Source organism: Nilaparvata lugens, chromosome 14, assembly GCF_014356525.2.
Source record: "Nilaparvata lugens isolate BPH chromosome 14, ASM1435652v1, whole genome shotgun sequence".
NCBI lineage: Eukaryota > Metazoa > Arthropoda > Insecta > Hemiptera > Delphacidae > Nilaparvata > Nilaparvata lugens.
In genome coordinates this window covers 6727701-6752941 of record NC_052517.1, presented here as the reverse complement: position 1 = coordinate 6752941, position 25241 = coordinate 6727701, and the positions used below count along the sequence as shown (strand labels likewise).

The following is a 25241-nucleotide window of genomic DNA, read 5'->3' as shown; positions in this document are numbered from 1 at the left end:
GAAATAACAATCCTCGGTGAATTTCTATGACTTATTTTTTAAATTTTGAATCCTTTATTTTATTAATTGACCGAGCGAAGTGAGGTCTAAGATTCAAGTCGACGGTTTGGCATTTCTCTTAATGTTTAAATGTTTATATGTTGCGCATTTACGGCGAAACGTGGTAATAGATTTTCATGAAATTTGACAGGTATGTTCCTTATTAAATTGCGTGTCGACGTATATACAAGGTTTTTGGAAATTTTGGATTTCAAGGATAATAAAAAAGGAAAAAGGAGCCTCCTTCATACGCCAATATTAGAGTAAAAATCAGACTATAGAATTATTCATCATAAATCAGCTGACAAGTGATTACACAGATGTGTGGAGAAGCCAGTCTATTTCTGTATTTCCATAAGGTCCATAGTTTCAATCAGGTAGTTGTGGATGAGAATACTGCGTGAGGTCTACTGTTCACAGAACTACTAGTATGAAAGGAAAAAGGAGCCTCCTTCATACGCCAATATTAGAGTAAAAATCAGACTATAGAATTATTCATCATAAATCAGCTGACAAGTGATTACACAGATGTGTGGAGAAGCCAGTCTATTTCTGTATTTCCATAAGGTCTATAGTTTCAATCAGGTACTTGTGGATGAGAATACTGCGTGAGGTCTACTGTTCACAGAACTACTAGTAACTTTGGTGTAACCCCAGCTTATGGTTATGAATTCACACACTGCTTCGTCTCTTGATTTTCGGTCCAGGAATAATGATTTGAAAATTTTGATTTCTGATTAACCCTTTCACTACTACTGTCCATCTCAATGCCCATAACTTTCCAGCTCTCTTCCTCTGCTATTACAAGTCTTTCACATTCTTCGACTACCTCTGGGCACTCCAGTGTTCATTTCTGACTGTTTCTGCACGCTTCTGCTATCTAGTTGATTCATATGGAACTAATTGAACAGTTTATAGAGTTCAGTGCCACCAGTATCACCAACGGCTCGTCAATGCATTTTTGTATAATTTTTTACATTTAGAATATTGATATTCTACAAATGTATGATTTTTTTCTAAATAATATATATTCTGATATATCAATGTATTGTTGTTCTGTGTCCCACTACAGGTACCAACCCGCTGAATAGACAGAAGTTGGACATGAACAAACTGTCCCAATTGCCGATCAAGAGTTTTGTTCGGCTGGCTTGCGGGGGTGTCGGTGTGGATTCGGATACCACCTGGAATGAACTCCATACCGCCCCTGCGGCCAGGATGGCTGTCGGCTGTGTCGTCGAACTTGCCATGAAAAGTATGTATTAAATAAAATTAACTAAATAAATATAAATATATAAATATTATTATATTAATGATAGGGAGAGGAAATTGAGGTAATAAGAATAATTTTATTCATTCAATGTATAACAATGCTTTCGGGAAAGTCAATTTATACATACATACTTACATACATTTATACATTGGCTACAATATAATTCTCAACTATGAATGATTGGGGAAGGAACAACAGGCTTAAAGCCCAAAACTGTTCCTTTCTTAAATTTAGATAGAAATTGTCCAAAAATAGGTTATGTTTACACTTCATGATTTTTGTCCAATTCTGAGTCCAAAATATGTATAAACTAGGAATTTAGAATTTAGGAGAGTTGAAAACCAAATTAAATAAGAATACTTCACTAAATCATCACTAATAACTGAAAAATACTGAAATAATTTGATAATAATACCGTACATAACTCCAGGTTTCAATTTCACAATAGTGATATATACATAATAATAATTTATCTATACAAGGTATCTTTCAAAAGAATAAAGAATATAACATCAAATAGGATAAAGTCATACTTCGTGCAAATCAAAGTCGTAATCTTGTGCTTTTCCTATCCCTAGTTTATGTAAGGTTACATACAAAATACGAAATAGGTTATGTCTTGTAGTTCTTAATTTGAAAAAAATTCTAGTTCAAAAATATTTTCACAAAGAATATTTCAATTTTTGACATACATGGACGACAGTTAGGCTCAACTCGCGACTCAGGTCGAGAAGAGACTGGACTCTAGTGGAGAGCATGTGTTTCCAAATGGTGACACTCAGACCAGTCGATTCTAGTCTCCGCGACCTCACGACTGTGAGACTGAGTCGAGTGTTGACTCGACATGTTGGTCGAGCCTCGACTTGAGTCATAGCCACCTCCAATACAAGGCCCCGGCTTACGATATTGCAACGTCGCAGTGTAGGCCTAGAATCTAATACTTGATTGGTGAAAAAGATTTTTGAAAAATCTGGTGTGGCGCACTCACACAACTTTCCTTGCCGTTATGAAAATTTATCACCTGACGCTAGTGCTCCCGCGCATCTCAAGTCTACTATTCAAAGATTTGAGCCAGCTGGTGACAGGGCAATAACTCTGGAGACACACGAGGTCTGCTATCTCTTCATAGTGAATCATTTAATAGAATCAACAGTTGGCAACAGTTTGCAATTGGATAATCACATATTCTTGAATTTCGAGCTTATTTTTAATTTAGGTGAAAATGTTACTGAACATTAATTATTGTAGAGATTATCATGCTCAATCTTTTCCACCCGAAAGTTTTTGTTTAAATTGTATCTGAAGCCTGATAATTGAGAATCTAAGATCAAACTTTGCATAGATGGGGTGGAGCTCTTGAAATTTTTACAGATATGGGACTTGTGGCAGTTGATAGAGCTTATCAATGACTTTTTTAGGTATAAATTTCATCAAAATCGTTCCAGCCGTTTTCGAGAAAATCGCGAAAAACCCTGTTTTTGACAACATTTTCGCCATTTTAGCCGCCATCTTGAATTGCATTTGATAGAAATTGTTCGTGTCGGATCCTTATACTGTAAGGACCTTAAGTTCCAACTTTCAAGTCATTCCGTTAATTGGGACATGAGATATCGTGTACACAGATGCACATACACACACACACTCACACACACACACACACATACAGACCAATACCCAAAAACCACTTTTTTGGACTCAGGGGACCTTGAAACGTATAGAAATTTGAAAATTGGGGTACCTTAATTTTTTTCGGAAAGCAATACTTTCCTTACCTATGGTAATAGGGCAAGGAAAGTAAAAATACCAGCTGATCTTTTTCACCAATCATGTATTAGATTCTAGGCCTACACTGTGACGTTGCAATATCGTAGGCCGGGGCCTTGTACTAGAGGTGGCTGGCTATGCTTGAGTTGCATGGTACCGTGCATTCTTAATGGAAGTGAGGTTATGTTTTATGAAAGTGATGTTTTATCATTCCAGATAAGACAATAATAAGAATTAGGTAAGACAATATATTCATAATAGTTATTATAAAATTCGTTATATGCGAAGTAGTGACGAATTATATATATATATATATATATATAAAAGCGAAATGGCACTCACTCACTCGCAGAACTAAAAATCTACCGGACCAAAAACGTTCAAATTTGGTAGGTATGTTCAATTGGCCCTTTAGAGGCGCACTAAGAAATCTTTTCGCAATATTTTAACTCTAAGGGTGGTTTTTAACGGTTTAAAATTCGTCTTTTAGTATTTATATTCTTCTTATTTCCTTAATTATAATTGAAAAATGTCCATACCATATGTTAATATAGAACTATAATCTAGAGAGAGTACCTCTTCGAAACAGTTGTTAACTGGTAACTAAATTAATAATTTTGTCAGATTGGCATTAAGTTGAGTTGACTGTTAGGTTGGCACCAAGTTGAAGATTGAAATGCATTTATCGCGGAAAAATTGATTGGGCACTGCTACTTCAATCAGAACTATTCCTGGGAATATTGTATTACTAGCCGTCAGGCTCGCTTCGCTTGCCATATCCGTTTAGTCTGGACCCCGACTGGATCGTCCTAACATATGATAAAAATGCTCAAATGAAAAATGCAGGCGAGCGAAGCGAGATATGATCTCATTCTTGGACGATCCAGTCGGGGGTCCAGGGGGCGGAGCCCCCTGGCTAGACGGATATGGCAAGCGAAGCGAGCCTGACGACTAGTTACTGTATATTATATTTTTAATGAAGTAAGGTTAGAAATGGAGTAGCATGGAACTGAAGTAGTGACAATGAGCCATAAAGTCGTAGGGTCGAGTCGAGAGACAGGAATATCCTCGACTGGAGTCGTACGATTCGAGTCAAACCAGTGTGAGTTGAGCCTAAGTGTTGTGGTCTACCATCTTGGATTGAGAAAACATTTTTTACTTAGTCCTAAAAAATTAATGAATTTATAAATTAATAATTTTAATGTTTGATTCCAGCTGCAATGGGAGACATGAAGAATGGCATGGCGGTAGTAAGACCTCCAGGTCACCACGCGGAGACCTCACAGGCGATGGGCTTCTGTTTCTTCAACTCTGTGGCCATAGCTGCCAGGTTGCTGCAACAAAGACTTGATCTGAGGCGGATACTTATAGTTGATTGGGTGAGCACACAAATAATATTATTATAATTTCAATGATTGTCAATGAATTGCAACCAGAACAGTTTATTGACAAAACATATACATAATCCTATACTATTAACTGAGCAATAAATTTCTGTTTATATGTTAGTATTTTCACCGGATCTCGAAAACGGCTCTAACGATTCTCACGAAATTCAGAACATAGTAGGTTTATAATATAAAAATTCGATTGCACTAGGTCTCATCCCTGGGAAAACTCGCTGAAGGACATAAAAAGGATAATTATTATTCATCCTTGGAAAAACAGCTGATAATAATTATTTCGTCGTTTGTTGATGATGGAAGTGAGTGAGCGAGTTCATGTGTGTGGGACTGTGTCGAAATTATGACTCAGCTGTTGAACTTTTGTAATCATTCAATCAGGTACTTCGTGCCGGTTGCAAAAAAGCCGGGTTATTTTCAATCCTGATTAATTCCAGAAGATCCATCTTTTTGAAATGGTCTTCTCTGGATTGGTTCACGTGAAATTAATCAGGATTAAAATTCAATCGGTTTTTGTGCAACCGGGCCTTTGTGAGGGAATTTTTTGTATTCCTCTGGGAATTAATCTCAATTCACTGTGATTAGATAGAACATTTATGTATGAATGTTATTATAATTTTTTGTTTCGTAATACATTTTTTATGCTTTTGTACTCCAGAGCGAAGCTCGGTCCCCGATATTTATACGATTGTCTCTTTTCTGTTTAGGGCTTCTTGTAATAAAAATAGAAATAAAAATCTCAGTACCCTCTTTTGAATTATTTTATCACATGTTTCAGATGGCATGAATGTTGAAACATGATGTGATAAAATAATATTCAAAAATAGTTATTTGTGCAACTAGTGCGCAAAGTGACAGTTTGCTGCATCGAAAGAAACGTTTACGCCCGAGCCGTAGGCGAGGGCGGAATGGTTTCTTGAGTGCACTGTGCTGTCGTTGTCCTTGGTTATAATATATAATGAATAATAATTAGCGCGTTGTGCTTGGTTGCACCTCTGCTCACTATAGCAGCCACAGCAGTCACTGTTACCAACTTAATTTTGATTTTGCTGCACTGGTGCTCCATATAACCTACTAACTATTTTGCGTTGTCAGGCTGCAAATCTGGAGTACGCAAAGTACTCACTTTGCGCACTAGTGCGGAAAAGTGATTCTTTGCAGCCTGCAATCAGTGCACAAATGATCACTTTTAAGGGTATCTGTAGGAAAAGGGTATTTTTCATTTCTATTTATAATTATTATATTATACATACAAAAGTTTGCTAATACTAAACTCAGTCCTAATTATGATATCCCACTATAATAATATGTGTCGGGGTGATCATAATTTATTTTATTCTAAAACATGTATAAAATAAATCAATTATATTGAAAAATAGAATAGATAAATGAATTTTAAAAAATGAATTCCTATTATCATTCGGGTAAGTGCAAATTCGACCCAAATAATATTTACAGTCCAGGTCCTGTAGCTTTGGCTATAAACGGATGACTATTATCGTGATGTCCACGTTATAATGGCAGTGGAGAAAGATAGAAGAACAACGTTGCCGATCTTCTGTCTTGTCAATGCCTTCTATAGACGGTAGCTGATACAATTCTGATGTAATATTAACTGTTCATTCTCTTTTAAAATAATCAATCAAGAAATGATATTTTCCAATAATTTTATAATGAATTTTAATAATTGAGATGAAATATTTTGTTAATTTATTATCAATTCTACATTGTTGAAAGAAGATCTGGCAACAGAGCAAAGCGAGAAAGAGATAGCGCTATCTGCTTTGTTGAATGATAGACAAGGATAGCAATACCATTGCTAATTAAACGTGGACCTCACTATAAACATTTGCACTTTGACTTTTTGTTTTAAGTTTAAAATCAAGAAAACTCATTTCTGAACACAAATTCACATTTAAAAAGCAAACAAATATAAAATTTTGAAGATAATATTGAACTGATAATTGTTGTCACGTAATATAAGTGAATTAAGTTTGTTTTTCGGTAATTCAAATCAATCAAGTTTTATTGTTCACATCGGTACACTTCAAATAATTAAAGGCTACATTGGAAAGCAGCGAAATACAAAATAAAAATATTCCAAAAACAAAAATGTATTACATTATAATTAATATAATTATTACTATTCAACAGCAATGAAGTAAGAGCAACTATTATTCTATAGTTAAACTTAAATAATCAATTGCTTCCGAATAACAAAGCAACAATTATTAATAATGTGCAAAGCATACTCTTCTTTTATTGAGGGAATATACATACCATCATGTATGATACAAATAAAATATAATGATGTGAACAATTACTGCTCACAAAGTGCTTCATGAAGCCCTTGTCCGCGAAAACGAGAAAACTCTACAAAATAGTTATTTGTGCAACTAGTGCGCAAAGTGACAGTTTGCTGCACCGAAAGAAACGTTTACGCCCGAGCCGTAGGCGAGGGCGGAATGGTTTCTTGAGTGCAGCAGAGGAACTTTGCGCACGTATTTCACATTAAGTTTTTCCTACAGTTACCATTGAAAATGAAAAGTGGGTAATTATGGGTAAAATTGCCTGAAATCCATCAAATAACTTAGTAGTGTTTGAATGGCGGGGGGCAGCTGTGTGGTGTGTGCTGTGGTGGCACTGTGCTGTTGCTGTCCTCGTTATAATATATAATGAATAATAATTAGCGCGTTGTGCTTGGTTGCACCTCTGCTCACTATAGCAGCCACAGCAGTCACTGTTACCAACTTCATTTTGATTTTGCTGCACTGTTGCTCCATATAACCTACTAAGTATTTTGCGTTGCCATGTTGCAAATCTGGTGTGCAGAAAAATTTTTCCCGCACTAGAGCGGAAAAGTGATTCTTTGCGTTCTGTAATCAGTGCAGCAATGGCCACTTTTCAACGTAACTGTAGGAAAATATATTTTCAGTATGTAAATATTTCCTATTTCATTCATAATAATGTGAAATATTTCTTCTATGTTTGGTTTTGAAGCATCTATATTTGAAAATCTACTTTGTGAAGAATAATAATAAGAATGATTTTTATTCCTTTAGTGCATACAAACAATGCTATCGGAAACGTCAAAATATACATTATAAATACATCAAAATAAAATAACAAAATAATAGAATAAAAGTCTCATTCCATTCAGGACCCAAACAATGCTATTGGAAACCTCTATTTAAGGTTTCCTCCATATATGTCAATAAAACAACAATAATATCAAGAATAAAATGATACAACGTACATAATGCATGATTTAAATATAAACACTTAAAAATATAAAAATACTGTGAAAATACTTGAGGACTGAAAATTTTGTCAAATTGAAGAACTAAAAGACTTGACCTATTTCGGACTATAGGGGTATTGACAATGTTGTTTTAGCCAGCTAAAGTGCTATTTGATAACTCTGGATTGTGAACGCCCCATCTAAAAAACCATCTGCTATTAGCTAACTGCAGTAGCGATCCAAGCGGATAATTTGTGTAACTCAAAGTTAGTTTGAAAAAGTAAGATTATAAACATATGGCTGCCGTTTTAACAGAGATAGCTAGAGTTAGCGGACTCAAACCTGCGCTATCTGCTATCTCGTCTGTTAATTTTTTTTCCTACAGTTACGTTGAAAAGTGGCCATTGCTGCACTGATTACAGAACGCAAAGAATCACTTTTCCGCTCTAGTGCGGGAAAAATTTTTCTGCACTCCAGATTTGCAACATGGCAACGCAAAATACTTAGTAGGTTATATGGAGCAACAGTGCAGCAAAATCAAAATGAAGTTGGTAACAGTGACTGCTGTGGCTGCTATAGTGAGCAGAGGTGCAACCAAGCACAACGCGCTAATTATTATTCATTATATATTATAACCAAGGACAACGAGGACTTTAGGATTTTAGGATTAAGGTTTTTATCAAAAAAAAATTACACAGAAAAACATTTGATGCATTTCAGGCAATTTTACCCATAATTACCCACTTTTCATATTCAATGGTAACTGTAGGAAAAACTTAATGTGAAATACGTGCGCAAAGTTCCTCTGCTGCATTCAAGAAACCATTCCGCCCTCGCCTACGGCTCGGGCGTAAACGTTTCTTTCGGTGCAGCAAACTGTCACTTTGCGCACTAGTTGCACAAATAACTATTCTAACGTACCACTGTAGCATTGAGTTAACACAGACTTAGCAAATAGCTGGAGATAGCGAATAGCTCGACTTAGCCAGCTATCTCCAACATTGTGAATACCCCTTATGTGTTATCTAAATTTGGGAGAGGATTAGCCCAAGGTTACCTTATTTTTCCTCTCCCTATCATTCTGATAATGTACTTATTGTATAAATGAATAAAATCAAGAATTAATTATATAATGGCATTGTTGTCGGTTTCTTTTCAGGACGTGCATCACGGCAACGGCACCCAGCAGATGTTCTACGAGGATGATCGGGTGTTGTACGTGTCACTGCACCGGCACGACGACGGCAACTTCTTCCCGGGCACGGGGGGACCGACCGAGTGCGGCGCGGGGGCGGGGCTCGGCTTCAACGTGAATGTGGCCTGGTCGGGGGGCCTCAACCCTCCCATGGGAGACGCCGAGTATCTGGCCGCGTTCAGGGCCATTGTCATGCCCATTGCCACGCAGTTTGCGCCCGACATTGTACTGGTGAGTCATCAATCTATAATTGACCGAGCAAAGTGAGGTCTAAGATTCAAGTCGACGGTTTGGCATTCCTCTTAATGTGTAAATGTTTATATGTTGCGCATTTACGGCGAAACGCGGTAATAGATTTTCATGAAATTTGACAGGTATGTTCCTTTTTAATTTGCGCGTCGACGTATATACAAGGTTTTTGGAAATTTTGCATTTCAAGGATAATATAAAAGGAAAAAGGAGCCTCCTTCACACGCCTATAATAGAGTAAAAATCAGACTATAGAATTATTCATCATAAATCAGCTGACAAGTGATTACACAGATGTGTGGAGAAGCCAGTCTATTGCTGTATTTCGATAAGGTCTATAGTTTCAATCAGGTACTAGTGGATGAGAATACTATGTGAGGTCTACTGTTCACAGAACTAATAGTACTAATAGATCTGTGAACAGTAGACCTCGCGCAGTTATAAACCACAGCCTCCCCTTATACTGTCCATCAGAGTAAAACCTGACTAAAACGACTAATGGCTGTTGGGGTTGGTGTATCAAAAATGCTAACATCATAAGCTAATCTCCTTCAAGACATACTGACAACAGGTCAGCCCGAGTTCAAAGCAGAGAAAGTTCGAGAGACAATACTATGTTATTTTAGTTATTAATTGCATGCGTTATTGCACACAATCAATATTTAATTTAATAGTGCATAAAAATTGCATTCAATGAGGAATGCAATTAATAGTCTACACAGCTGCTGATTTTTCACCAAGTTACATTGAGATATTGCATTGCATGCTTCATGGCATGCAATTTATAATCTTTCGACAGCTGATTTATAATGAATAATTCTATAGTCAGATTTTTACTCTAATATTGGCGTATGAAGGAGGCTCCTTCCCTTTTATATTATCCTTGAAATGCAAAATTTCCAAAAACCTTGTATATACGTCGACGCGCAATTTTAAAAGGAACATACCTGTCAAATTTCATGAAAATCTATTACCGCGTTTCGCCGTAAATGCGCAACATATAAACATAAAGAGAAATGCCAAACCGTCGACTTGAATCTTAGATCTCACTTCGCTCGGTCAATAATAAAGTAAAGAATTAGCTTATACATGTTGGGGATAGGAAATTCACGAATGACGCATCATCACGTCTCAACTACTCGACTGATTAACTTGCAATTTGGCATATAGATTTTCAATTTACCGAGGATGGTTATAGGCTATTTCAAATTCTTCAAGATTTCAGTACGGTAGGTCAAGTTTTCAGATTGTCAAGTTTTAAAATAAACCCTTGCGGAGGGAGAATGGGTTAACTGCTATAGTGAGGTCCACGTTATAATGGCAGTTGGCAGTGGAGAAAGAAAGAATAACATTGCCGATCCCCTGTCTTGCTGATACCGGTTTATTGATGTTATATTAAAGGTTCATTATTGTTTAAAATGATCAATAATTTTATTAAGCAAGAAATTCTATTTTTCAATAATTTCATAATGAATTTTCATAATTAAGATGAAATATTTTGTTAATTAATGATTAATTCTACATTGTTAAAAGACCATCTGGCAACAGAGCAAAGCGAGAAAGAGAGATCCGCTATCATCACATCTCAACTACTCAACTGATTAACTCGCAATTTTCCTTATAGACTCTTAATTAACCGAGGATGATTATAGGCCTATATTAAATTCTCCAAGATTTCAGTAGGTGAAGTTTTTTATTAAACCCTTGCGTAGCACGGGTTACCTGCTAGTAAAATAATAAAGGAAAGAATAGTTTTATACACATACGGGATAGGAAATTCACGTTATTTGTGTATCGATACGGAGTGACTTGTTTGTATCAAATTTGTTGGGTGATTTGATACGGAAGTTAGTTGTTTGTATTAAGTTTGTTGGGGGATTTGATACGAGAGTTAGTTGTTTGTATCAAGTTTGGTGGAGGATTTGATACGGAAGCGAGTTGTTTGTATCAAATTTGTTGTGGAATTTGATACGGAAGTTAGTTGTATCAAGTTTGGTGGAGGATTTGATACGGAAGTGAGTTGTTTGTATCAAATTTGGTAGGGGACATTATGCTCGTAAATAAACCAATCATTTAATCACCTCAACTTCCAGGCTTATCCCAAAACGGTTCCAATTCTAATGTATACGATAGTCCAGATGTAGCTAGGTTATGTGTTACTTTCACATTTTTTAATTATACATTGCAATTTATAATCTATTAAAAACAAAAAACATAGTACAATGTTCTCCCGGTTTTTTGTTGCAATTCTGTTGATTTGGGGATTTTGTTGCATTCTTGTTAATTTTGGGTACCTCAAAACCCCCTCTCATTTATGGAGTATATTTCTGTGATAAGTTGGTATATTTAAGTAAAATACTTTTCGTTTTGTGTATTCTCAGTTTTTTTTAGATCTTTTAAAGGCTTTTCATATCCCGAATGATGATAACAGGTTCAGTGTAATTCAATATTTATCCAATTTTTGTTAATTTTAGGGCTCGCCAATCCTCTCTACCTCATGTTTACTAAGGATACCATGCTGATAAGTTGAAGTTTTTGTACGTTAACAATGATTTTGATAACTGGGGTGACTAGGGGCTCAGTGCTGGGTCCAAAGTTATTCACTATTTATCCTTCCTTTTATTACTGTCTTTAATCCTCTGTCATTCTCGTTTTATATCTGTATTATTCTGTTTCTCTTCTTCTCCTATTTGTCTCCCTCTTGCTGGGGAAAGTAGATTTATAATAATAATAAATTGATTATTATTTAATTGAATGATTGTGTGTCTGTAGGTATCGGCTGGATTCGACGCAGCAGCCGGGCACCCGCCTCCATTGGGAGGCTACAAGTTGACTCCGGCCTGTTTCGGGTACATGACACAACAGTTGATGCAGTTGGCTGATAAGAAGGTAACTTAACTGAAACTTGTTGATAATTTATAATCGAACTTGATAGAAGTCAGAACTGATGGTTCTTCTTTGTCTCCTATTTTTAATATTCTTCCCAAAGAATGGACATTGATATGTCCAAAGCTCCGCCAATTTATGTAGATGCATAACAATATGATTATTATCTATAGTTATTATATTACAAATTGCTTTTTCATATCACATACAGTTCAATAGTTATTTTCTTAGTCTATATTATGTAAATTCATCTATAACTTTGCTGTATTGTAAGCTATTGTATACAAGTGTATAAGCCAGTATATATTGTAATCTACATAAATAAAGTACTCAATCAATCAATCAATCAATCTTGTTCTTCACCTGCCTTCTTCTTCTCCTTCTCCTTAACCTTACGGTTAAGTGCTGAAGGGGAGGGTATCCTTGATACCCTCTCTGAGAATGGACTTACTGGTCCAAACTTCACCGTTTCATGTGAAAACATTACAGTAGTATCTTAACTTTTGCATTTTTCATCACTTTTCTTGCTCAATATTATTGTAGAACTCATTAGTTTAATATGATTCACCATGTCATTTAACCGGTACTGGTATTTATTTTTAACGCTAGAACGTAAGTTGAATCATGTTTTGTTGAACACATGAATAAAGGAATCTGAATCTGAATCCTCCACCCACTCTACCTTGTTGTTCTTACTTTTGTCCTTCTCCCCTTCTTTTTCTTCTCCTCATTCTCCTCATCCTTCTTCTTCTTCTTCTTCTTCTTCAACTGATCCTTCTCCTCCACCTGTTTTTTTTTACCTCTTCGTTCTTATCCTTTTCCCTGTCCTCCTTTTTCTTTCCCTCCTTCTTTTCCTTGTCCACCATCTTCTGATTCTTCTTCATATTCTTCTCATCCTCCTGTCTTCTTCTTCTTCCATTTATCCTTCTCCTCTCCCTTCTCTTTCTGCTCCTCCTCATTCTCTCCCCCTATCATCCTTCTCCTCCTCCTCCTCCTCCTCCTCCTCCTGTGTTTTGTCTTTTTCTTCACCTCTTCGTTCTTCTCCTTCTGCCTGTCCTTCTTTTTCTCCTTCTCCGCCTCCTTTTCCTTGTCTACCATCTTCTTTTTCTTCTTCTTCTCTCGTCTTCTTCTTCTCATCCTCCTGTCTTCTTCTCCTTCTTCTCCTCCTTGTGCTTCTTTCTCTTTTTCTTCTTCTTGTCTCGTCTTCTTCTTCTCATCCTCCTTCTCCTCCTTCTCACTGTATTCCTCCTCGCCTCTAATACTTCCAATTCTTCTTCTTCTTTCTTCTTTCTTCTTCTCCTTTCTCTTCTTCTTCTTCTTCTTCTTCTTCTTCAACTCCTCCTTCTCCTCTTTCCTCTTCTTCAATTGTATCTCTACTGTTCATCTTATCGTTCTTCAATTGTATTGTCATGTACACAGCTGAAATGTATGTCTGAAATGTGACGAATAAACGCCTTTTCTCTGCCAGGTGGTGCTATCCCTGGAAGGCGGCTACGATTTGCCGGCCATCTGTGATTCGGCGGAGGAATGTGTGCGTGCACTGCTGGGTGACGAGCCTCGACCAATCAGTGACGAGGAGCTGAGACGACCGCCCAATCAGAACGCAGTTGAGACTATGCAGAAGACTATAGCCATACAGGTACGTTAGCAACTATAGTGAGGACCACGTTATAATGAAATTATTTGATGATAATAATAATAATAATATCATAGAGAAACAATAGCGTAAGTAGATATCCTATGGTATAGGGAATTTATGTCGCAACTTTTACTGTTATCTCAAGCCGATTACTGTCGATTATTGACAGTTTTTACTGTTTTGTTGGGGTGATAGTGTATGAACGGCACAATTTGAGAGAGTACCAGCGTCACACAGCTGCATAGGAAAGAACTTTGTGAACTATCGGCTTGGGATAACAGTAAAAGTTGCGACATAAACGCCCTATACCATGGGATATCTATGCTATCGTTTCTCTATGATAATATCGAGTGACCTGGCTGGCTCAGGCCTGGTGTCAGAGTTTTCAGGTCGCAACTGATCAATTTCAGGGCCTCTGACCTGAAATTGACCTGACATGACCTAACGACTGCTTCTTAGGCAGCCGGGACCGACGGCTTAACGTGTCCATCCGAAACACGGGAGTGGCCCGAGATAAATATCTTGCCCGGGCCGGGGTTTGAACCCGGGCCTCTGAATCATGAAGCCAGCATCTGATCCACTCGACTACGACCACTCCCACAACATTGGTGTTGCTATCCTTGTCTATCATTCCACAAAGCAGATAGAGCTATCTTCTTCTCTACTTCAGCCTGATTGTGTTTTAACAATGTAGAAATATCATTAATGATTAACAAAATATTTAATCCCAATTATTATGGAAATGCATAATTAAATCATTGAAAAATATAATTTCTTCACGAATAAAATGTGATTGATTATTTAATTCGATTGATTTTTAACAAGAATGAACTGTTAATATCAGTTATCCTCTCTAGATAGGTAGTGTGAAGGCAGAGAATCGGCAACACGGTTCAATCTTTCTTCACTGTCATTATAACGTGGATCTCACTATATGAACAATTTGGTTCACGGGCAGAGAATCGGCAAAGCTGTTCTTCTATCTTTCTCCACAGCAATTATACATTTTTATCTTTTCTGTATGCTTCTATCCAGATAATAAGTGACAATTTTCTTCTATCGTCTGACAAGGTTTTATACTTTATTGATTATGACAAGTTATTCTGAATTTTAGTATTATCATAGATAAACAATAGCGTGAGTAGATATCCCATGGTATAGGGCGTTTATGTCGCAACTTTTACTGTTATCTCAAGCCGATTATTATCGATTACTGTCGGTTTTTACTATTTTGTTGGGGTGAGAGAGTATAAACGGCACAGTATGTGAGACTACCAGCGTCACACAGCTTCACGGGAAAGGACTACGTGGACTATCGGCTTGAGATAACAGTAAAAGTTGCGACATGAACGACCTATACCATGGGATATCTACTCATGCTATTGTTTCTCTATGGTATTATTTATTACTTTACTATATATTCATAGTTAGTCTTTATTATAATAATTCATAGTTATTATTAAACGAGAATCCCAGTTAAATGCTGTAAATCACCCCGAATACTTCTGCTACTGCAAATATTGACAACTGGGTAAACAGCTAGATGGAAGAAATTCGATGAGCGCTACTATACAAAAATTATGTCAGCCCGGGAATCGAACCCAGTACCTCCTAATTGCTGGTCAGGAATGCTTACTGTTCAAAGGCTAAAAATAAACTTTCTAATGGTGATATTTTTCAAAGTTTTTCGATTTGTATATCATCAAGCTATCAAAATAAAAAAAGTTTTCTCTGGAAAACATTTTTTTTTTCCGATCATTGCTTTTTGAGATATATATGAGTGCCTAAAGTTCAAAATTTTGGGACAGAATATTCCAAATTCGGTAAGAGATAGATCCATGAAATTTAGTGGATAAATTCCTCATGGTATTGATGATTATTGAATAAAACGAAAATTTTCTGAAAATATCATTTTTTTTTAGTTATTTTTGGTTATATTTGGTAAATTGAATAACTATCTTAAAAATTGATATTTTCAGAAAATTTTTGTTTTATTAAATCAACAATACCATGAAGAATATCTTTCCTTTGAATCTCATGGATTTATCTCTTACCGAATTTGAAATGTTCTGTCCCAAAAGTTTGAGCTTTAGGTGCTCATATCTCAAAAAGCAATGAGTCGAAAAAAATGTTTTTCTGAGAAAACTTTATCATATAGATAGCTTAATGATATAAAAAACGAAAAACTTTGAAAAATATCATCAGTAGAAAGTTTATTTTTAGCCTTTGCACAACCTTACCGAACACCATACTGATAAACTGACTCTGGATAGCAGCGATCTTAAAATAATTTAATTGAAATAATCATATTGTAAAGGTGCGTACAGATATACGCGCCGCGAACATGAGCAATTCACTTCTAATCAGCTGATGCCAAGCTTTTTATATGTGTATCTTACCGTTTCTGTGAAAATACAGATATAATCAGCTGATTAAAAGTGAATTGCTCATGTTCGCGGCGCGTATATCTGTACGTTAAATAAATAAAATAAATAAATAAATAAATGTTTATTTCCCAAAAAAACTAAAACTACAACATCAATTACACAAAATATTAGATAAATTACAATATTACATACAATAGTTAGTTACAAAAAATTCTTATAATGTGTCCTCTACTTGTTTAGTTTTTTCTGTGTGGAAATTGACCTACTCCACTATGGCGTACCATGTTCTAGAGTAGGTTATCTGTACGTTCCTTTAGGTTCTTAACTTTGTTCCATTATTTGTGAACGTTGTTTTTCGTGGCAAATTTCAATTTTATTTTATCATTTTCAACTTTTTTTTCAGCTAAATCGTTGGCCAGTCCTGAAACGCAGCGCTCATTTGGTGGCATGCTGCGCGTTGGAGGCTCAACAGCTGACTGGAGGAGGAGGAATGGGGGGAGCTGGAGGAGGAGGAGGAGTGGACAGTTGTAGTGAGGAGAGTGAGACAGTGACAGCAACCATGGCTTCTCTCTCTATGCAACAACAACAGCAACAACAACAACAGCAACAAATGGCTGCCGCTAGTCGTATGCATTCCCAGTGAGTGAATTATAATAGATCCATTCATTAATTCATTGGGCCATATGAGTAAAGTTGAGCATTTGCTTATGAAATTTTGTAAGTTAGCAAAATACGTGAACAGTAAGTAAAGTGAACAGTAACGAAGTATACGTGAACAGTAACGTCAACGGCCAGTAAATAATATATCAGTTAAATAATTTTACATTCTGTGATCACTTAGAATGAGTTGAATAGATCACTTCTTCCCTGTTAGAAGTGAAATAATTATACTTCTAAAATATGGAGCATTTTCTTCATTTTCTATGAATAAACGTGAGTGAAACCTTCTACTCATGCTCATCAAAAAAATAGTTTGAGCATTTGCTCAAAAGTAGAAGCTTATGCTCAAAATTGTATGAATAAACTGGAGCATTTGCTCAACTGTTGAAGCAAATGCTTCAAAAAAGGTGAGTCGTCTGGAGCAGCTTTTCACCTTTTGCTCATAGTAAAATGGCTCAACTAATTCGTGTAAGAGGTAACTATACCAGATACGATCACAACCAATAGTTGAGAACTATAAAAAACTCTTTTTAGATTCAAGCATGATATATATCACCATTATTCCTACAAAAGAATAAATACAAAAGATACCTATCCGATATAAAGATAGCCATCACAGAGTAGGAAATAGGCATCCAAGTAGATGAGAGTGTAGACGATTATAAGAAGGCTATTGATATTATAAGATAATGCTAAAGATTATTATATATATGACTTTTTTCCCGCTATTATTTCAAAATTCAGAACTCAACTAACCCAAAAAAACGAGCAGGCGACCAAACACAAGCAGTGTCTATACTTGCATATTTAGCGCTCACGTGAGCTATAAAAACAAAGTAAGGCCACAAAGGCGAATCAGCTGATGAAAAATCTTTAAAATACGTGAGCATTTGCTCCAGAGTTCAGGAGCATAAGGTAAGAGTATAAGCATAGAGAAACAATAGTGTAAGTAGATATCCCATGTTATAGGGCGTTTATGTCGCAACTTTTACTGTTATCTCAAGCTGATTACTGCTGATTATTGTTGAATTCTACTGTTTTGTTGGGGTGAGAGTGTATGAATGGCACAATATGAGAGACTACCAGTGTCACACAGCTTCACGGGAAAGAATTACATGAACTATCGACTTGGGATAACAGTAAAAGTTGCGTTATAAACGTCCTATACCATGGGATATCTACTTATGCTAGGAATTGTTTCTCTATGGTATAAGGTAAAGCTTATTCATATAAAATGAGCAAATGTTTATGCTTCTACACAATGCTCATGAGCAAAACCTTATGCTTCATGCTCAAGCTCATGAGCATATGCCCTATTTTTATTCATATGCCCCATTAATTCATTAATTCAGATGACATCAGAAGATATGCCATGCAAAATTCATTCGAAGTTTAAAAGTTTTTTATCAAATTATAGTGTTGTGTATCAAGTTGAGATGATACTGTATCATATTGGATGACACTGTATCATGTGTGTTGCTACTGTATCATTATGTGGTTGTTCTTGTTCTATAGTGAGGTCCACGTTATAATGACAGCACTGTATTTGATTAACATTGGTGTTGCTATCCTTGTCTATCATTCAACAAAGCAGATAGCGCTATCTCTTTCTCGTTTTGCTATGTTGAGCAAAGGTCGTCTTTTAACAATGTAGAATTAAAGAATCATCAACAAAATATTCTAGCTTGATTATGAAATTATTGAAAAATATAATTTCTTGCTTAATTGATTATTTTAAACGAGAATGAACCGTTAATATTACATCAATAAACCTGTATCAGCTACCGTCAGCTATAGTGAGGTCCACGTTATAATGGCAGTGTTTGATTAGCAATGGTATTGCAGTCCTTGTCTATCATTCAACAAAGCGGATAGCGCTATCTCTTTCTTGCTTTGCTCTGTTGCCAGATCAGCATTTAACAATGTAGAATTGATAATCAACAAAATATCTCATTTTAATTATGAAATTATTGAAAAATAGAATTACTTGCTTAATGGAAGAAACATAACCTATATTTTTTGAACATATTATTAATTTATTTATTATCAAAATTTGGGAATAGAATAGTTTTGGGCCAAACCTGTTTTTCCTTCCTAATCATAATCATTTATTTATTTATATTACAATATGAGGGCACCAGGAAGAAATACTTCCCATTATAGCTCTCTTGACACAATAAAAAATTACAATTCTAATATATTAATAGTATATATAATATAATATACTAGCAGGTAACCCGTGCAAAGGTTTAAATGAAAACTTGGCAAACTGAAAACTTGACCTACTGAAATCTTGAAGGATTCAAAATAGGCATATAACCATCCTCGGTAAATGAAGAATATATAAGCAAAATTTCAAGTTAATCAGCCCAGTGGTTCAGACGCGATGATGCGTCATTTGTGAATTTCCTATCCCCTACCTGTATAAGCCAGTTGCTGTGGCCTGTGATTATGTATATGTCCTGTAATATCTTATCAGTATCATTGATACATAGGCTGCCAGCATCTGTATCAAAACTCCTGTATCGAAACATGAGCTTCCTGTATCGAAACACATATTGCTACACATTGCTACCAGCGTATCAATTTCTCTATGAGTTTCCTTTATTTACAACAATTCACATTTTACAACAATACTATGCCATTATGAAATTTCATGTCCCATCAATGAGATTTGAACATTAATTATGAAAAATCTAGAAGGAAAATTGAAATTTGTGCTTCGAGGTGCACGAGATTGATATTTTTAGAATCTATGTGCAAGATTTGGAGATCTAAATCATTCTCGTTTTTCCGGTATGCAATCCACAAGTTGACATGTTTTGATGCGAACAAACACAACCATACTCTCTCTTATTATATAGATATACTAGCCGTCAGGCTCGCTTCGCTCGCCATATCCGTCTAGCCAGGGGGCTCCGCCCCCTGGACCCCCGACTGGATCGTCCAAGAATGAGATCAGCAGGCTCGCTTCGCTCGCCTGCATTTTTCATTTGAGCATTTTTATCATATGATAGAACAATCCAGTCGGGGGTCCAGACTAAACGTCTGGCGAGCGAAGCGAGCCTGACGGCTATTAATATAATATTCCCAGGATTGAAGTGCCCAATCAATTTTTCCGCGATAAATGCATTTAAATCTTCAACTTGGTGCCAACCTAACAAAGTCGACTCAACTTAATGCCAACCTGACAAAATTATTAATTTAGTTGCCAGTTAACAACTGTTTCGAAGAGGTACTCTATCTAGATTATAGTTCTATAGTAACATATGATATGGAAATTTCAATTATAATTAAGAGATTGGGAGAAGAAGAATATACATGCTAAAAGACGAACTTTAAACCCTTAAAAACAACCCTTGGAGTTAAAATATTGCCAAAAGATTTCTTAGTGCGCCTCTAAAGGGCCAACTGAACATACCTACCAAATTTGAACGTTTTTGGTCCGGTAGATTTTTAGTTATGCGAGTGAGTGAGTCAGTCAGTCAGTCAGTGAGTGAGTGCCATTTCGTTTTTATATATATAGATATAAGAAGATATAAGCCTATATGATTTGTGATTGTATCCAAGAATAAATAAAATTTCTCTTTGATTTACAGAACACCCGAGCAATCTCGTGAGACGTCAGTCGAGCCCATGGAGGAAGACGACTTCAAGTGATCCTCAAAGTGAGTCCACACTCAAGTGTCCGACCAAAAATAATCGATGTTGTCTGTCTGTCTGTTGTGATAGTCGATGTTATCAGAGCGACAGCAAAATTGGAGAAAAAAAATGTTGTCCGTCCGTTGTTTGTGTCGTCATATTCGCGCGTAGAGGAGAAGGAGGAAGTGAAAGAGGAGGAGATTAAGAGGTTACAATATACTATCAAAACTACATGCATTGGTACAATTTGATGCAAAATTGGTCCAATTAGATACAAATTGGTGCAATTTGATACAAATTGGTACATTTTGATACAAAGTTGGTACAAATTGATACAAAATTTGTACAAAATTGATACAATTTGATACAAATTTGGTACAAATTGGTTCAATTTGATAGAAAATGGTACAATTTGATACAAAATTGATACAATTTGATACAAAATTGGTACAATTTGATACAAATTGGTACAATTTGATACAAATTTTGTACAAATTGATACAAAATTGGTACAATTTGATGCAAAATTGGTACAAATTGGTCCAATTTGATACAAATTGGTGCAATTTGATACAAATTGGTACATTTTGATACAAAGTTGGTACAAATTGATACAAAATTTGTACAAATTGATACAAATTGGTACAAATTGGTTCAATTTGATAGAAATTGGTACAATTTGATACAAAATTGGTACAATTTGATACAAATTGGTACAATTTGATACAAATTTGTACAATTTGATACAAATTTTGTACAAATTGATACAAAATTGGTACAATTTGATACCAAATTTGTACAATATGATACAAATTTGTACAATTTGATACAAATTTGTACAATTTGATACAAAATTGTTACAATTTGATCCAAAATTGTTACAATTTGATACAAAATTGCTACAATTTGATTTAAAATTTGTACATTTTGATACAAATTGGTACTATCAGTGCATACATTGCCACACTTGAGGCTGGAGTTCATTCATACATTGGAAGGTGTAGGCTGGCCACTAACGGTAGAAAATACATGATACACATGTCGTCATACATTGTTGTCTTATCACAGTGTAAAAGGCTTCCAGCAAAATGTTTTTAGGTTAGGTTGTAGTATCTCCGTTCAGTTTTTCTTCGCTGCTCTATTTGATGTTCAATTATTTTTCTAACGTTATAATTTGTAATTTTTACCAGTGATTTCTTCTATTTTTATGTATGGTTTCATAGATTTTTATCTATAATGTTTACCAGTGATTTCTTCTATTTTCATGTATGGTTTTATAGATTTTTATCTATAATGTTTACCAGTGATTTCTTCTATTTTCATGTATGGTTTTATAGATTTTTATCTATAATGTTTACCAGTGATTTCTTCTATTTTTATGTATGGTTTTGTAGATATTTATCTATGAAATGGAATTATAGTACCCTTTAAAATTGATAAAATATTAAAAAACAAGATTACAAATAATTGTTTATAATGTTTACCAGTGATTTCTTCTATTTTTATGTATGGTTTTGTAGATATTTATCTATGAAATGGAATTATAGTACCCTTTAAAATTAATAAAATATTAAAAAACAAGATTACAAATAATTGTTTAGTATTTTTTAATAGAATTTTTCAAATATTTTATTTATTTTAAAGGATACTATAATTCTATTTTATAAATACAAGGAAGTAGCCCTGAATTCATTCATTTTAAAAGATATTTATCTATAATTTTTACCAGTGATTTCTTCTATTTTTATGTATGATTTTATAGATTTTTATCTATTGTTTATTTTATGTTAGAAGCCTCTACCTGATGACAGGACATATTTGTTGTATCGACATGTTGTACCGTTAGTGGCCAGCCTTAGGAGGAGGAGGAGGAGGAGGAGGAGAAGGTTGATGAGTAGGAGGAGGAGAAGGGAATAATGCAGATGTTACATTGATCATCAAACCATATATTTACTACCATGCATTCACTACCATATATGAATATATAAATACAATACAACATGCTAATTTTGTAAACTGGTTACATTTGAAGGTCAATAAGGAGATTAGAGAGGAGGTAGATGTTAGAAGAGATGTGGAGGAAAAGGAGAAAGATGGGAAAAGAAAAATAATAAAAAAGGTTTGGAAGAGGCGTTGGGAGGTGGATTTTGAAAGAAATTTATTTAAGATATAAGTGAGTTGATAGAAGATGATTATTTTGTAGCTATAAATGGAGAAAATTAATCATTAGAGAAGTGTAAGGAGATGAGGAGGAAGAGGAGGAGGAGGAGGAGGAGGAGGAGGAGGAGGAGGAGGAGGAGGAAGAGTAAGGAGAAGAAGAAAATGAGTAGATTAATTATCAATGCATGTGTGAGAAGAAGAATTATATTTTTGTAGTTTTTCAGTGAAGGATATTAATTGTAAAAAGTGTGATTGGAGGAGTGGAAAAGGAGAGGAAAAAGGAGGAAGGAGAAGAAAATGACGAGGAAGAAGAAGAAGAATAAAGAGGATTTAGAAGAAGAAGAAAAAGACGATGAAGATGAAGAAGAAGAAAAAGACGAGGAAGAAGAAGAAGAGAAAGACGAGGAAGAAGAAGAAAAAGGAGGATTAAGAAGAAGAAGAAGAAAAAGACGATTAAGAAGAAGAAGTAGATGAAGAAGAGAAAGAAGAAGAAGTATAATAAGAGAAAGAAGACGATGACGATGAAGAAGAAGAAAAACATGAAGAAGAAGAAAAAGACGATTAAGAAGAAGTAGAAGAAGAGAAAGAAGAAGAAGAAGAAGACGATTAAGAAGATGGTAAATAAAGGTTTCACAGTGTACTTGTCTACATATTTATCTAGAAATCCGTATCTTTGATGTTTGCTTAATTCACCTTCATAATTCATATTTCACCCTCTTTTTTTAATTTAATTTATTTTTGCAATATTTCTACAGATTTTTGGAAATAATCCTTGAGATTTACAAAGACTTTTGTTTTAAGCTCACCAAACCCAAGATTATCATATTTTACTTTCGTTGCCCTATTACCATAGGTAAAGGAAAGTATTGCTTTCCGAAAAAAATTAAGGTACCCCAATTTCTAAATTTCTATACGTTTCAAGGTCCCCTGTGTCCAAAAAAGTGTTTTTTTTTTTGGTAATTTTAAAACTTTCAAAAACTATTCGAGGTACTGTTAATGATTACAGATAAAATTTCAGAGCTTTGAAGGTAATCGATCATTATTTTTTGATATAAATAATTTTTTAAAAGGAGAACCAACAATATTGGTTTGAAGAACTCAAAGTACCCGAGGTATTCTCTGAAATATTTTTTAGAATTTATCAAATTTTTAAGGTTCCTTTGTTCTTGAAACTTATATTTATTTATACATTGATGGATACCATATAATTCTCAACTATGAATGATTGTGAATAAATAAATAAAATAAATAAATTGTGAAAGTAACAACAGGCTTAAAGCCCAAAACTGTTCCTTTCCCAAATTTAGATAGAATTCGCCCAAAAATAGGTTCTTTCAAATCAGTTCTGTTCATGAATCAAGATAATTATATAATTTTCTTCAGTTTTTTTTCAAATATTGGTTTTAAGCTGGGTTTACACCAAAGTTGGTAACAAAATGTTAATAACTCAATCCTTATAGATTATATTAGATTGAACATATCTTATCATACACATGATGAATATATGTGTTTGTCAAGTTCAGTTCATATATAATTTTCTTCAATTTTTTCCAAATATTGGTTTTAAGCTGGGTCTACACCAAAGTTGGTAACAAAATGTTAATAACTCAATCCTTATAGATTATATTAGATTGAACATATCTTATCATACACATGATGAACATATTGTGTTTGTCAAGTTCAGTTCAATCTCATAAAATCTATAAGGATTAAGTTATTAACATTTTGTTACCAACTTTGGTGTAAACCCAGCTTAAGTGTTTTACAAAAATAGTTTCCCTTATTTATTTTTTTTTTAATTGAAATACTAAAAAAATGCACGTTAAAATGTGTTTTGAATATTGTAAGTTTCTTTTGTTTCAGAATAATGTTTTAATCTAAATATGTTACCTAACCTTCAGTTAACCATATTTCTATTTTTATGGTAAATTTATTTTCTTTTTCGATATGAGTCCCCAATATCCTATTTATATAATATTCCCTTTTCCCTATTTAATTGGTATTGTATATTCCATTTAAATGAATCCTACTTTTACCATTTGAATATATACTTTATCTTATGGTGAAGATACTTTTTGTTTCACTTTTTATGTTCTTCTATCTATTTTTTAGAACCAATCTTCGGAATTAATTACTTCATCAGATAGTTTTGTCTGATGTAAAATGAAAAAAACATTTCAAAGCAGTAAAAGTAATAAAAACAATAAAAAGATTGAAACAAGTGAAAAACTATTTTCCAACGTTCTTCTTTACCGGAATCTTTGTTTCATAAAAAATGTAAAAATTTTGTACTTTTTATTAGTACACACAAGCTTAAAGCTTAATAAAAAAAAAACGCAAAATCATCAAAACTCAAAAGTAAAACTAAGGCTCAACTGACACTTTTGCGACTCAGGTGGAGAAGAGACTGGACTCTAGTGGAGAGCATGTGTTTCCAAATGGTGACACTCAGACCAGTCGATTCTAGTCTCCGCGACGTCACCATTTGGAAACACATGCTCTCCACTAGAGTCGAGTTTCTTCTCCACCTGAGTCGCCTAAGTGTCAGTTGAGCCTAAATGGTTAGTATAATAAACACGGCTTTAAAATTTATAATTATTATTCTAGCCTCAAATTTTGAAAAAAAAATTACTACCTCAACTTAAAATCTACATTTTCATCTATTTTTTAATTCAATTTCTTCCCCAAAATTCCAGGTTTCTC

At 34.7% G+C, this 25241-nt stretch overlaps 1 protein-coding gene across 1 annotated transcript in view; it reads left to right on the top strand.

The window, feature by feature from the left end:
* Positions 1 to 20500, top strand: part of LOC111044755 (histone deacetylase 4) — a 132283-nt gene extending 111783 nt beyond the window's left edge. Inside the window, 7 exon segments of the mRNA XM_039440657.1 lie at positions 1112 to 1294; positions 4292 to 4455; positions 8880 to 9146; positions 11937 to 12053; positions 13519 to 13689; positions 16480 to 16715; positions 20336 to 20500. Coding sequence (XP_039296591.1) covers positions 1112 to 1294; positions 4292 to 4455; positions 8880 to 9146; positions 11937 to 12053; positions 13519 to 13689; positions 16480 to 16715; positions 20336 to 20396 — 1199 coding nt within the window. The 3' untranslated portion in view covers positions 20397 to 20500.
* Positions 20501 to 25241: the final 4741 nt, after the last annotated feature.